The sequence below is a fragment of the Procambarus clarkii genome, chromosome 10 (assembly GCF_040958095.1).
Source record: "Procambarus clarkii isolate CNS0578487 chromosome 10, FALCON_Pclarkii_2.0, whole genome shotgun sequence".
In the NCBI taxonomy this organism is placed as follows: domain Eukaryota; kingdom Metazoa; phylum Arthropoda; class Malacostraca; order Decapoda; family Cambaridae; genus Procambarus; species Procambarus clarkii.
In genome coordinates, this window is record NC_091159.1 from 6,057,630 (window position 1) to 6,073,025 (window position 15,396).

General features: G+C 49.0%; 1 protein-coding gene across 1 annotated transcript; it reads left to right on the forward strand.

Annotated features, from left to right (window-relative positions):
• The first annotated feature begins 9,934 nt into the window (after positions 1–9,934).
• Positions 9,935–12,939, forward strand: LOC138363103 (uncharacterized). Its single transcript, XM_069322090.1, has 3 exons — positions 9,935–10,088; positions 11,765–11,970; positions 12,790–12,939. The coding sequence occupies exons 1-3, from the start codon at positions 9,986–9,988 to the stop codon at positions 12,937–12,939; spliced, it is 459 nt and encodes a 152-aa protein (XP_069178191.1). The 5' UTR covers positions 9,935–9,985.
• The last annotated feature ends 2,457 nt before the right edge of the window (positions 12,940–15,396 follow it).

A 15,396-nucleotide genomic window follows, 5' to 3' on the forward strand; every position in this document is an offset into this window, starting at 1 on the left:
CACCTGTGGGTGCTCGCTCAGACCTGTGGGTGCTCGCTCAGAACTTTGGGTGCTTATTCACACCTGTGGGTGCTCGCTCAAACCAGTGGGTTCTCACTCACACCTGTGGGTGCTCGCTCACACCTGTGGGTGCTCGCTCACGCCTGTGGGTGCTCAATCACACCTGTTGGTGCTCGCTCACACCTGTGGGTGCTCGCTCACACCTGTGGGTGCTCGCTCACACCTCTGGGTGCTCGCTCACACCTGTGGGTGCTCGATCACACCTGTGGGTGCTCGCTCACACCTGTGGGTGCTCGTTCACACCTGTGGGTGGTCGCTCAGACCTGTGGGTGCTTATTCACACCTGTGGGTGCTCGCTAAGACCAGTGGGTTCTCGCTCACACCTGTGGGTGCTCGCTCACACCTGTGGGTGCTCGCTCACACCTGTGGGTACTCTCTCACACATGTAGGTGCTCGCTCACACCTGTGGGTGCTCGCTCACACCTATGGGTGCCTGCTCACACGTGTGGGTGCTCGCTCACACCTGTGGGTGCTCGCTCACACCTGTGGGTGCTCGCTCACACCTGTGGGTGCTCAATCGCACCTGTTGGTGCTCGCTCACACCTGTGGGTGCTCGCTCACATCTGTGGGTGCTCGCTCACACCTGTGGGAGCTCGATCACACCTGTGGGTGCCCGCTCACACCTGTGGGTGCTTATTGACACCTGTGGGTGCTCGCTCAGACCTGTGGGTGCTCGCGGACACCTGTAGGTGCTCGCTCACACCTATGGGTGCTCGCTCACACCTGTGGGTGCTCGCTCACACCGGTGGGTGCTCGCTCACACCTGTGGGTGCTCGTTCAGACCTGTGGGTGCTCGCTCAGAACTTTAGGTGCTTATTCACACCTGTGGGTGCTCGCTCACACCTGTGGGTGCTCGCTCACACCTGTGGGTGCTCGCTCACACCTGTGGGTGCTCGCTCACACCTGTGGGTGCCCGCTCACACCTGTGGGTGCACGCTCAGAACTGTGGGTGCTTGTTCACACATGTGGGTGCTTGTTCACACCTGTGGGTACTCTTCTCACACCTGTGGGTGCTCGCTCACACCTGTGGGTGCTCGCTCAGACCTGTGGGAGCTCGCACAGGCCTGTGGGTGCTCGCTCAGACCTGTGGGTGCTTATTCACACCTGTGGGTGCTCGCTCAGACCTGTGGGTGCTCGCTCACACCTGTGGGTATTTGCTCAGACCTGTGGGTGCTCGCTCACACCTGTGGGTGCTCGCTCACACCTGTGGGTGCTTATTCACACCTGTGGGTGCTCGCTCACACCTGTGGGTGTTCGCTCACACCTGTGGGTGCTCGCTCACACCTGTGGGTGCTCGCTCACACCTGTGGGTGCCCGCTCACACCTGTGGGTGCTCGCTCACACCATTGGGTGCTCGCTCACACCATTGGGTGCTCGCTCACATCTGTGGGTGCTCGCTCACACCTGTGGGTGCTCGCTCACACCTGTGGGTGCTCGCTCACACCTGTGGGTGCTCGCTCACACCTGTGGTTGCTCGCTCACACCTATGGGTGCTCGCTCAGACCTGTGGGTGCTCGCTCACACCTGTGGGTGCTCGCTCACACCTGTTGGTGCTCGCTCACACCTGTGGGTGCTCGCTCACACCTGTGGGTGCTCGCTCAGACCTGTGGGAGCTCGCTCAGGCCTGTGGGTGCTCGCTCAGACCTGTGGGTGCTTATTCACACCTGTGGGTGCTCGCTCAGACCAGTGCGTGCTCGCTCACACCTGTGGGTGCTCGCTCACATCTGTTGGTGCTCGCTCACACCTGTTGGTGCTCGCTCACAACTGTGGGTGATCGCTTACACCTGTGGGTGCTCGCTCACCCCTGTGGGAGCCCGCTCACACCTGTGGTGTCTCGCTCACACCTGTGGGTGCTCGCTCATACCTGTGTTTGCTCGTTCACACCTGTGGGTGCTCGCTCAGACCTGTGGGTGCTTATTCACACCTGTGGGTGCTCGCTCAGACCAGTGCGTTCTCGCTCACACCTGTGGGTGCTCGCTCACACCTGTGGGTGCTCGCTCACACCTGTGGGTGCTCGCTCACACCTGTGGGTTCTCTATCACACCTGTAGGTGCTCGCTTACACCTGTGGGTGCTCGCTCACACCTGTGGGTGCTCACTCACACCTGTGGGTGCTCGTTCAGACCTGTGGGTGCTCGCTCAGAACTTTAGGTGCTTATTCTCACCTGTGGGTGCTCGCTCACACCTGTGGGTGCTCGCTCACACCATTGGGTGCTCACTCACACCTGTGGGTGCTCGCTCACACCTGTGGGTGCTTGTTCACACCTGTGGGTGCTCGCTCACACCTGTGGGTGCGTGGTCAGACCTGTGGGTGCTCGCTCAGACCTGTAGGTGCTCGCTCAGAACTTTGGGTGCTTATTCACACCTGTGGGTGCTCGCTCAAACCAGTGGGTTCTCGCTCACACCTGTGGATGCTCGCTCACACCTGTGGGTGCTCGCTCACACCTGTGGGTGCTCGCTCACACCTGTGGGTGCTCGCTCACTCCTGTGGGTGCTCGCTCACACCTGTGGGAGCTCGCTCACACCTGTGGGTGCTCGCAAACATCTGTGGGTGCTCGCTCACACCTGTGGGTGATCACTCACACCTGTGGGTGCTCGCTCACACCTGTGGGTGCTCGATCACACCTGTGGGTGCTCGATCAGACCTGTGGGTGCTCAATCAGAACTTTGGGTGCTTATTCACACCTGTGGGTGCTCGCTCAGACCAGAAGGTTCTCGCTCACACGTGTGGGTGCTCGCTCACACCTGTGGGTGCTCGCTCACACCTGTGGGTGCTGGATCACACCTATGGGTGCTTATTGACACCTGTGGGTGCCCGCTCAGACATGTGGGTGCTCGCACACACCTGTGGGTGTCCGCGCAGACCTGTGGGTGCTCGCTCACACCATTGGGTTCTCGCTCACACCATTGGGTGCTCTCTCACATCTGTGGGTGCTCGCTCACACCTGCGGGTGCTCGCTCACACCTGTGGGTGCTCGCTCACACCTGTGGGTGCACGCTCACACTTGTGGGTGCTCGCTCACACCTGTGGGTGCTCGCTCATACCTATGGGTGCTCACTCACACCTGTGGGTGCTCGTTCAGACCTGTGGGTGCTCGCTCAGAACTTTAGGTGCTTATTCACACCTGTGGGTGCTCGCTCACACCTGTGGGTGCTCGCTCACACCTGTGGGTGCTCGCTCACACCTTTGGGTGCCCGCTCAGACCTGTGGGTGCACGCTCAGACCTGTGGGTGCTTGTTCACACATGTGGGTGCTTGTTCACACCTGTGGGTGCTCGCTCACACCTGTGGGTGCTCGCTCACACCTGTGGGTGCTCGCTCAGACCTGTGGGAGCTCGCTCAGGCCTGTGGGTGCTCGCTCAGACCTGTGGGTGCTTATTTACACCTGTGGGTGCTCGCTCAGACCAGTGGGTGCTCGCTCACACCTGTGGGTGCTCGCTCACAACTGTGGGTGCTTATTCACACCTGTGGGTGCTCGCTCACACCTGTGGGTGCTCGCTCACACCTGTGGGTGCTCGCGCACACCTGTGGGTGCTCGCACAGACCTGTGGGTGCCCGCTCAGACCTGTGGGTGCCCGCTCAGACCTGTGGGTGCCCGCTCACACCTGTGGTTGCCAGCTCACACCTGTGGGTGCTCGTTCAGACCTGTGAGTGCTCGCTCACACCTGTGGGTGCTCGCTCACACCTGTGGGTGCTGGCTCACACCTGTGGGTGCTCGCTCACACCTGTCGGTGTTCGCTCATACCTGTGGGTGCTCGCTCACACCTGTGGGTGCTCGCTCACACCTGTAGGTGTTCGCTCAGACCTGTGGGTGCTTATTCACACCTGTGGGTGCTCGCTCAGACCAGTTGGTGCTCGCTCACACCTGTGGGAGCTCGCTCACACCTGTGGGTGCGTGGTCAGACCTGTGGGTGCTCGCTGAGACCTGTGGGTGCTTGTTCACAACTGTGGGTGCTCGCTCAGACCTGTGGGTGCTCGCTCAGACCTGTGGGTGCTCGCTCAGAACTTTAGGTGTTTATTCACACCTGTGGGTGCTCGCTCAAACCAGTGGGTTCTCGCTCACACCTGTGGGTGCTCGCTCACACCTGTGGGTGCTCGCTCACGCCTGTGGGTGCTCAATCACACCTGTGGGTGCTCACTCACACCTGTGGGTGCTCGCTCACACCTGTGGGTGCTCGCTCACACCTGTGGGTGCTCGATCACACCTGTGGGTGCTCGCTCACACCTGTGGGTGCTCGTTCACACCTGTGGGTGCTCGCTCAGACCTGTGGGTGCTTATTCACACCTGTGGGTGCTCGCTCAGACCAGTGGGTTCTCGCTCACACCTGTGGGTGCTCGCTCACACCTGTGGGTGCTCGCTCACACCTGTGGGTGCTCGCTCACACCTGTGGGTGCTCGCTCACACCTGTGGGTGCTCTCTCACACCTGTAGGTGCTCGCTCACACCTGTGGTTGCTCGCTCACACCGGTGGGTGCTCGCTCACACGTGTGGGTGCTCGCTCACACCTGTGGGTGCTCGCTCACACCTGTGGGTGCTCGCTCACACCTGTGGGTGCTCAATCACACCTGTTGGTGCCCGCTCACACCTGTGGGTGCTCGCTCACACCTGTGGGTGCTCGATCACACCTGTGGGTACTCGCTCACACCTGTGGGTGCTCGCTCACATCTGTGGGAGCTCGCTCACACCTGTGGGTGCTCGCAAACATCTGTGGGTGCTCGACCACACCTGTGGGTGATCGCTCACACCTGTGGGTGCTCGCTAATACCTGTGGGTGCTCGCTCAGACCTGTGGGAGCTCGCTCAGGCCTGTGGGTGCTCGCTCAGACCTGTGGGTGCTTATTCACACCTGTGGGTGCTCGCTCAGACCTGTGGGTGCTCGCTCACACCTGTGGGTACTCGCTCAGACCTGTGGGTGCTCGCTCACACCTGTGGGTGCTCGCTCACACCTGTGGGTGCTCGCTCACACCTGTGGGTGCTCGCTCACACCTGTGGGTGCTCGCTCACACCTATGGGTGCTCGCTCAGACCAGTGGGTGCTCGCTCACACCTGTGGGTGCTCGCTCACACCTGTTGGTGCTCGCTCACACGTGTGGGTGCTCGCTCACACCTGTGGGTGCTCGCTCAGTCCTGTGGGAGCTCGCTCAGGCCTGTGGGTGCTCGCTCAGACCTGTGGGTGCTTATTCACACCTGTGGGTGCTCGCTCAGACCAGTGGGTGCTCGCTCACACCTGTGGGTGCTCGCTCACACCTGTGGGTGCTCGCTCACATCTGTGGTTGCTCGCTCACACCTGTTGGTGCTCGCTCACAACTGTGGGTGCTCGTTCACACCTGTGGGTGCTCGCTCAGACCTGTGAGTGCTTATTCACACCTGTGGGTGCTCGTTCAAACCTGTGAGTGCTCGCTCACACCTGTGTGTGCTCGCTCACACCTGTGGGTGCTCGCTCACACCTGTGGGTGCACGCTCACACCTGTAGGTGTTCGCTCACACCTGTGGGTGCTCGCTCACACCTGTGGGTGCTCGCTCACACCATTGGGTGCTCGCTCACACCTGTGGGTGCTCGCTCACACCTGTGGGTGCTTGTTCACACCTGTGGGTGCTCGCTCACACCTGTGGGTGCGTGGTCAGACCTGTGGGTGCTCGCTCAGACCTGTGGGTGCTTGTTCAACACTGTGGGTGCTCGCTCACACCTGTGGGTGCTCGCTCAGACCTGTGGGTGCTCGCTCAGAACTTTGGGTGCTTATTCACACCTGTGGGTGCTCGCTCAAACCAGTGGGTTCTCGCTCACACCTGTGGGTGCTCGCTCAAACCAGTGGGTTCTCGCTCACACCTGTGGGTGCTCGCTCTCACCTGTGGGTGCTCGCTCACGCCTGTGGGTGCTCGATCACACCTGTGGGTGCTCGCTCACACCTGTGGGTGCTCGCTCACACCTCTGGGTGCTCGCTCACACCTCTGGGTGCTCGCTCACACCTGTGGGTGCTCGATCACACCTGTGGGTGCTCGCTCACACCTGTGGGTGCTCGTTCACACCTGTGGGTGCTCGCTCAGACCTGTGGGTGCTTATTCACACCTGTGGGTGCTCGCTTAGACCAGTGGGTTCTCGCTCACACCTGTGGGTGCTCGCTCACACCTGTGGGTGCTCGCTCACACCTGTGGGTGCTCGCTCACACCTGTGGGTGCTCTCTCACACCTGTAGGTGCTCGCTCACACCTGTGGGTGCTCGCTCACACCTGTGGGTGCTCGCTCACACGTGTGGGTGCTCGCTCACACCTGTGGGTGCTCGCTCACACCTGTGGGTGCTCGATCACACCTGTGGGTACTCGCTCACACCTGTGGGTGCTAGCTCACATCTGTGGGAGCTCGCTCACACCTGTGGGTGCTCGCAAACATCTGTGGGTGCTCGACCACACCTGTGGGTGATCGCTCACACCTGTGGGTGCTCGCTAATACCTGTGGGTGCTCGCTCAGACCTGTGGGAGCTCGCTCAGGCCTGTGGGTGCTCGCTCAGACCTGTGGGTGCTTATTCACACCTGTGGGTGCTCGCTCAGACCTGTGGGTGCTCGCTCACACCTGTGGGTACTCGCTCAGACCTGTGGGTGCTCGTTCACACCTGTGGGTGCTCGCTCACACCTGTGGGTGCTCGCTCACACCTGTGGGTGCTCGCTCACACCTGTGGGTGCTCGCTCACACCTATGGGTGCTCGCTCAGACCTGTGGGTGCTCGCTCACACCTGTGGGTGCTCGCTCACACCTGTTGGTGCTCGCTCACACGTGTGGGTGCTCGCTCACACCTGTGGGTGCTCGCTCAGTCCTGTGGGAGCTCGCTCAGGCCTGTGGGTGCTCGCTCAGACCTGTGGGTGCTTATTCACACCTGTGGGTGCTCGCTCAGACCAGTGGGTGCTCGCTCACACCTGTGGGTGCTCGCTCACACCTGTGGGTGCTCGCTCACATCTGTGGTTGCTCGCTCACACCTGTTGGTGCTCGCTCACAACTGTGGGTGCTCGTTCACACCTGTGGGTGCTCGCTCAGACCTGTGAGTGCTTATTCACACCTGTGGGTGCTCGTTCAAACCTGTGAGTGCTCGCTCACACCTGTGTGTGCTCGCTCACACCTGTGGGTGCTCGCTCACACCTGTGGGTGCACGCTCACACCTGTAGGTGTTCGCTCACACCTGTGGGTGCTCGCTCACACCTGTGGGTGCTCGCTCACACCATTGGGTGCTCGCTCACACCTGTGGGTGCTCGCTCACACCTGTGGGTGCTTGTTCACACCTGTGGGTGCTCGCTCACACCTGTGGGTGCGTGGTCAGACCTGTGGGTGCTCGCTCAGACCTGTGGGTGCTTGTTCAACACTGTGGGTGCTCGCTCACACCTGTGGGTGCTCGCTCAGACCTGTGGGTGCTCGCTCAGAACTTTGGGTGCTTATTCACACCTGTGGGTGCTCGCTCAAACCAGTGGGTTCTCGCTCACACCTGTGGGTGCTCGCTCAAACCAGTGGGTTCTCGCTCACACCTGTGGGTGCTCGCTCTCACCTGTGGGTGCTCGCTCACGCCTGTGGGTGCTCGATCACACCTGTGGGTGCTCGCTCACACCTGTGGGTGCTCGCTCACACCTGTGGGTGCTCGCTCACACCTCTGGGTGCTCGCTCACACCTGTGGGTGCTCGATCACACCTGTGGGTGCTCGCTCACACCTGTGGGTGCTCGTTCACACCTGTGGGTGCTCCCTCAGACCTGTGGGTGCTTATTCACACCTGTGGGTGCTCGCTTAGACCAGTGGGTTCTCGCTCACACCTGTGGGTGCTCGCTCACACCTGTGGGTGCTCGCTCACACCTGTGGGTGCTCGCTCACACCTGTGGGTGCTCTCTCACACCTGTAGGTGCTCGCTCACACCTGTGGGTGCTCGCTCACACCTGTGGGTGCTCGCTCACACGTGTGGGTGCTCAACCCGTTCTCACACAAGACAGTACATATATGACTAGTGCTTAAAGTCAATATGTGGAATGTGATTTAGTACATATGTGATATATTCCCAGTTAACTTTTTTACCAAGGCTCAAACTCTTCCTCACGTACCAATTTACGTCTCACAGTACTCGTCCATCAACGTAGATAGCTGAATAGTCGTGATTGGTTCAATTATAACGAAAATTGTAGTTTTCAGGTCCCACATGGGTTGTGAAATTCACCTACTATTGTCCATGCTCTTATAATATTACAGATCAGCTACATCCTATTGAAGGCTCGTAGTTTTGTTTTGAGAAATATTAGTTGTTCTTAGTAAATTATAATAAGCACAATAAATTATTACATAGAATAAGTGCTTCACCAATCAATATTATATACTATAGTTTGTGCTTTAGAAATCTTTAAAGAATGTTTTGTAGGAACGCTAACAGAAAACGATGTTATGTTGGAATGTATATAGGGTAAACTACTGCAAACAGGATGGTATGGTGTGGATTATTGGAAACTATAGGATTAGTATAGGGTCCACTACCACCTGTTAGGTGGGTAAGGGGTCCAATAACACCCGCAGGATGAGTATGGGGGTCACATCCACCCACAGGAATGGTATGGGGATCACTTCCACCCACAGGAAGGGTATGGGATCCAATACCATCCACTGGATGTGTATTGCGTCCACTACCACCGACAGGATGGGTATGGGCTCACAACCACCCACAGGATAGGTATGGGGTCCAATACCACCCACAGGATGAGTATGGGGTCCACTATAACCCACAGGATGGGTATGGGGCTCCAACCACCCACAGAATAAGTATGGGGTACAATAACACCCACTGGATATGTATGGCATCCATTGCCCCCACAGGATGACTATAGGGTACAGTATCGCCCACAGGATTAGTATATAGGGTTCACTGCCGCCCACAGAGTCGGTATGGAGTCCACCGCCACCCACAGGGTCGGTATGGGGTCCACTACCGCCCACTGGGTCGCTATGAAGTCAACTACCGTCCACAGGGTCGGTAGGGGTCCACTACCGCCCACAGGGTCGGCAGGGGGTCCACTGCCACCCACTGGGTCGGTAGGGGGTCCACTGCCGCCCACAGGATCGATAGGGGGTCCACTGCCGCCCACAGGGTCGATATGGGGGGGGTCCACTACCGCCCACAGGATCGATAGGGGGTCCACTGCCGCCCACAGGGTCGGTAGGGGGTCCACTGCCGCCCACACGTTCGGTAGGGGTCCACTGCCGCCCACAGGGTCGGTAGGGGGTCCACTGCCGCCCACAGGATCGATAGGGGGTCCACTGCCGCCCACAGGGTCGATAGGGGGTCCCTTACCGCCCACAGGGTCTCTATGAAGTCAACTACCGCCCATAGTGTTTGTATAGTGTCCACTATCGCCCATAGTGTTATTATGGGGTCCACTACCCCTCATAGGGTCGGTATGGGGGTCCATTACTACCCACAGGGTGTGTCTGGGGTCTATTTTGGCAATACTGCTTTTCCAATCTCATTTGTTGTTCAATGTAAAATATTTGTTGCTCGACTTGCAACAATTTATATATATATATATATATATATATAGTATAGTGCCTTTGCAATAATGTACCAATGTGTGTATTTTCATAACTCGTTTTAAATTGTTGAAAAATAAATAACTACATTGTGAATGCAAGTCAATGTTTACATGCTAAATCAGAGTTGCCAGATTCCGCTTAAAATAGCAAATTGTGCTTATTTTCAAAGCTTGAGAATTTAGCTTTAAAGTAGTTAAAAAACTACGAATTTCGCAATTTGCTATGTACTTTAGTGTACTATTTTAAAATAAGGTTGGTTTTTAAGCTGCAAGTCATATGAATCTCAAAAAAAGTATATTATTAACAATCTTATCTCCATAGTTCACTAGTTTCTGTAAATCAGATCTGGTAACTGTAGGCCAAGTACTAGTAGACTCAAGACACAATGTGTGTTGAAGCTATTCTCTTTGAAGAAGTCATCTCGACAGGATCTTCCAGCTCCAGCTATAAAACTTCACCAAACATGGATCTACCTAGTACATCAAATGGTAAGAAATTACTAAACTGTAGTAAACTGAATCTGACACTGTCATATATATATATATATATATATATGTATGTGTGTATGTATGTATGTATGTATGTATGTATGTATGTATGTATGTATGTATGTATGTATATATATATATATATATATATATATATGTTGTACCTAGTAGCCAGAACGTCGTACTCGGCTTACTATGCAAGGCCCGATTTGCATAATAAGCCAAGTTTTCCTGACAGTATATTTTCTCTAATTTGTTTTCTGATGAAATGATAAAGCTACCCATTTCATTATGTATGAGGTCAATTTTTTTTATTGGAGTTAAAATTAACGTAGATATATGGCCGAACCTAACCAACCCTACCTAACCTATATTTATAGGTTAGGTTAGGTTAGGTAGCCGAAAAAGTTAGGTTAGGTTAGCTTAGGTAGGTTAGGTAGTCGAAAAACAATTAATTCATAAAAACTTGGCTTATTAGGCAAATCGGGCCTTGCATAGTAGGCTGAGAAGTGCGTTCGGGCTACTAGGTACGACATATATATATATATATATATATATATATATATATATATATATATATATATATATATATATATATATATGAGGGGTACCACCTCTGGTGCAAGTGTAGGGACCCATAGCCTCGGAGAAGAAAATAAAGAGTACTCAGAGAAGACCTTGTGGATCCTCACTGAACACTTTCATATTTTCTTCTCCTACCACCCTTATTCTTTTGGTATGTGTGTATATTTATCTAACTTTATTTGAAAACGTCATTACACAAAAAAAGTTACAATATTGATTATATATATATATATATATATATATATATATATATATATATATATATATATATGTCGTACCTAGTAGCCAGAACGCACTTCTCAGCCTACTATGCAAGGCCCGATTTGCCTAATGAGCCAAGTTTTCCTGAATTAATATATTTTCTCTAATTTTTTTCTTATGAAATGATAAAGCTACCCACTTCATTATGTATGAGGTCATTTTTTTTTTATTGGAGTTAAAATTAACGTAGATATATGACAGAACCTAACCAACCCTACCTAACCTAACCTAGCCTATCTTTATAGGTTAGGTTAGGTTAGGTAGCCGAAAAAGTTAGGTTAGGTTAGGTTAGGTAGGTTAGGTCGTCGAAAAACAATTAGTTCATGAAAACTTGGCGTATTAGGCAAATCGGGCCTTGCATAGTAGGCTGAGAAGTGCGTTCTGGCTATTAGGTACGACATATATATATATATATATATATATATATATATATATATATATATATATATATATATATATATATATATATATATATATATATATATATATATATATATATATATATATATATATATATATAATTTTTTTTTCTTCCAATAATATAGTATTCGCTTGAAATTAACAGCCTGGTCAATCAGGCTGTTGGATTCAACTCCTCTCAGTTTTGTTATACGAGTTACAGCATGGTTAATCACATCCAAAATTAAAGTTATTTCCAGATGCAGTCCTAAAATTTTTAACATTGCTCTCACTAGTGTTAATGTAGATTATTTCATAATTTAAATAATATATTTAATTACTGTAGTACATTTTAACAACAATTTAACTTATAATTTTTGCAGCATAGGTCATTTGAATATAAGTATTTTATTAGAAACTATTTCCTTCAGGTCTTCAGGGAAAATTCTTGAGGAGATGCACAAACTGCAAACAATGTGTGCATGCCCGAAGCAATGTTTGCAAGTTCTGCCAGTGTGACTTCCGAAACAGTAGAGAATTAATGAAGAAAGAAGAGGAAGCCCGTTTTCTACTTAAAGGCAAGAAGGCTTTAGAACGAAATACAGCAAGCCGGGTTCTACGAAGGATTGAAAATCAGGTATTGAAGTTTGTCTACATCTGTTGTATTCATTTGTATTCTTCTTATGCTGAACTTGCTTGATAAGGTATAGAATCAACATGAATAATGCTGTACAGTACTTACATACTATTTGTTTATTTATTTATATACAAGATAGCACACTGGGATTATGAGAGTACATAGAATTGATGTTTTTACATTCTTGTAAAGCCACTAGCACACATAGTGTTTTGGGCAGGTCCTTAATCTAACAGATAATTTTAAATAGGCAATTTAAAGCTTAAATGGAAAAAATTGGCTGGTACATTGTAAGAAAGTATCACAAAGATTACTATGTACATTAAAGTAAAATTTGAGGGTTATCAACATATAAATTGTAGCATAATTTGAGGAATATTTCAAGGTATAATATAGTAAGATATGCATTCAATATAACAATCATGATATAAGGTGATAGCAATGATTACAATGGAAAAGTTGTATGGTTTAGGCACATATATTCTGGCATTGGATTTCATAAGATACAGTGCGAGTTTAATACACTAGTTAGGAAACTATCAAGAAAAAATTTAGGTACTTTTTGGTTTTATTTTTTAAAATGGCAGAAGTTGGACAGTTTTTAAATTTGTTAGCAAGTTAGTTCCATAGACAAGGTCCCTTTATTTGCATAGAGTATTTACACAGAATAACTTTGACTCTGGGGATATCAAAGATATTTATTTCTGGTATTGTGATTCTATTATGGGTTCTATTGCACATGCCCAGCTATGCTTCAAACATTTATTTTGTTGCATTTTCCCAGATAGTGTTATTGTTTAAATATTATTTGCTTTTCAGCTAACATATCTGCGTGGCTGTGGGTATGAATCAATCGTTATCTATTACAAGAAAGGACCAGCACGGGTGACACATGGTATCCTACCAAACAACGTAATACAAGAAGAGGACAAGAAGATCTTCACCACTAACTTCTTTTTGTGTAAGTAGTTCACATAATATATAAATATATCACCACCTATTATTTTCTCTCATATATATATATATATATACATATGTATATATATATATATATATATACATATGTATATATATATATATGTCGTACCTAATAGCCAGAACGCACTTCTCAGCCTACTATTCAAGGCCCGATTTGCCTAATAAGCCAAGTTTTCCTGAATTAATATATTTTTTCTAATTTTTTTCCTATGAAATGATAAAGCTACCCAATTCATTACGTATGAGGTCAATTTTTTTTATTGGAGTTAAAATTAACGTAGATATATGACCGAACCTAACCAACCCTACCTAACCTAACCTAACCTATCTCTATCGGTTAGGTTAGGTTAGGTAGCAGAAAAAGTTAGGTTAGGTTAGGTTAGGTAGGTTAGGTAGTCGAAAAAACATTAATTCATGAAAACTTGGCTTATTATGCAAATTGGGCCATGCATAGTTGGCTGAGAAGTGCGTTCTGGCTATTAGGTACGACATATATATATATATATATATATATATATATATATATATATATATATATATATATATATATATATATATATATATATATATATGTGTATATATATATATATATATATATATATATATATATATATATATATATATATATATATATATATATATATATATATATATAATTTCAATTCAATCATCTCTGTCGTTGATGTATATGGCAAAAAGTGTGTGGCCCAATACAGCACTATGTCTTAACGTAATGGGTCCAAGGGCCCATAAGGTCTCGACAGCATTAAGGGCCCTTTAGCAAACCAGTGTGCTGGTGCCCCTATGACACCCATGACGTCTTTGTATCATTTCAAGTTTGTACATGTACTTCTTAAGATATGGGCACCATACAACTGCTGCATATTCTAGCTTTTGTCTAAAAAAATCATGAACAATTTATTTATTATTTATCCATGAATGCCAGAACTAAACCCTGTGGTACTCCACTCGTGACATTTCTCCAGTCCAATACATTGCCTCTGATTACTGCCCTCATTTTTCTATCAGTTTGAAATTTTTTAATCCATGTTAGAAGCTTACCTGTCACCCCTCCAATATGTTCCAGTTTCCAGAACAAACTCTTATGTGGAATTCTATTGAATGCCTCTTTTAGGTCCAGATAGATGCAGTCAACCCAACCATATCTTTCCTGTAAAATTTCTGCGGCTCGATCATAGTAACTGATTAAATTTGTTACACAGGATCTTCCATTTCAAAATTTTTTATTTTTTATTTTTATTTTTTATTCCAGCACGCACAAGGAAGCTTGATGCAGATAAACTTACATTAGGATCAGAAGGTGATAGCGATAATGCCCTGGAAAAAAATCCTGACGAGCTACAAGTGCAGCAGGTGCATAAAGTCCAAAAAGTACCGCAGGTGCAAGAAATTCAACAATTACAAAAAGTTCCGCAGGTGGAACATTTACAAAAAGTTCCGCCGGTGCAACAAGGGCTACCATTAGCAATCCTTCAGAAACAGCAAGAAGTACAAGTAGTAAAATTTGAACCACAGGGAACTACACCAGGAAAACAGTGTAGTAACAACGGAATGGGAATTTTAAAATACCTGAGGAAACAGGTAAAAAAGGACAAACAATAGAAATGGTTCCTTACACATTATTTGGTAGTTTATAGGTATTTTACTTATAATACTTTATATTATGTCTACAGTTTATAATTTAGTTTACAGTTAATTTACTTTTCAACTTCCATATCTTACATGAAGGATTTTTACTGTTTTTCATTTTTAAAACCTTATTAGTATCATTTATAGTTTAGTGTCAATTCACTTATAATACAATATATGGAATAATTTACTAAATTCATTTAACTATAATAAATTTAAATAAACATTTTTACCCCAGGATGAGTTTCAGTCACCCTACCCAAAAAATTAATGTTTCTTTATTACTAATCTTGTGAGAGGTAGCTTATTGTGCAGCCCATACTCATTCTGTGAGTGTTAGTTTATTGTGCACCCCATAGTCATCATGTCACCCAAGCCTGCTGCAGCTGCACCTGAGGGGTGGTGTAGGGAACCATTAGTGTACTATTATGATTTGAGAGAGAGAATGCTCTGTGGACAGAGCATCAATATGGCTTAAGGCATTGAGCTTTGCCTCAAGATGAAGCTTGGGCTGATCTCTGATTTGCTTCTTGGGAGTCTTCATTTACGTGCACCCCATACTCAACCACTTTGTAGTAATTAATTGTGCAACCCATACTCATCCTGTTACCAGTAGTTTGTGCAACCCATACTTATCCTGTGATCCCTATCCCTCTACTTCAAGTCCCTCAAGGGGCGCACGAATTCAGTTTGGCATACTGCATCCTGCCTTCCCATCCCTAGCTACTGACCCATCACAATATTTTATTTTATTTTATTTATATATATACAAGTAGGTACATTGGGGTTGTGAGAATA

Excerpts from the sequence above, each read along its gene's own strand:
- LOC138363103 (XM_069322090.1), top strand. The coding sequence starts at position 9,986 with ATGTGTGTTGAAGCTATTCTCTTTGAAGAAGTCATCTCGACAGGATCT. Across the intron at positions 10,089-11,764 it reads TCTACCTAGTACATCAAATG|GTCTTCAGGGAAAATTCTTG; the intron begins GTAAGAAATTAC and ends TATTTCCTTCAG. Across the intron at positions 11,971-12,789 it reads TACGAAGGATTGAAAATCAG|CTAACATATCTGCGTGGCTG; the intron begins GTATTGAAGTTT and ends TTTGCTTTTCAG.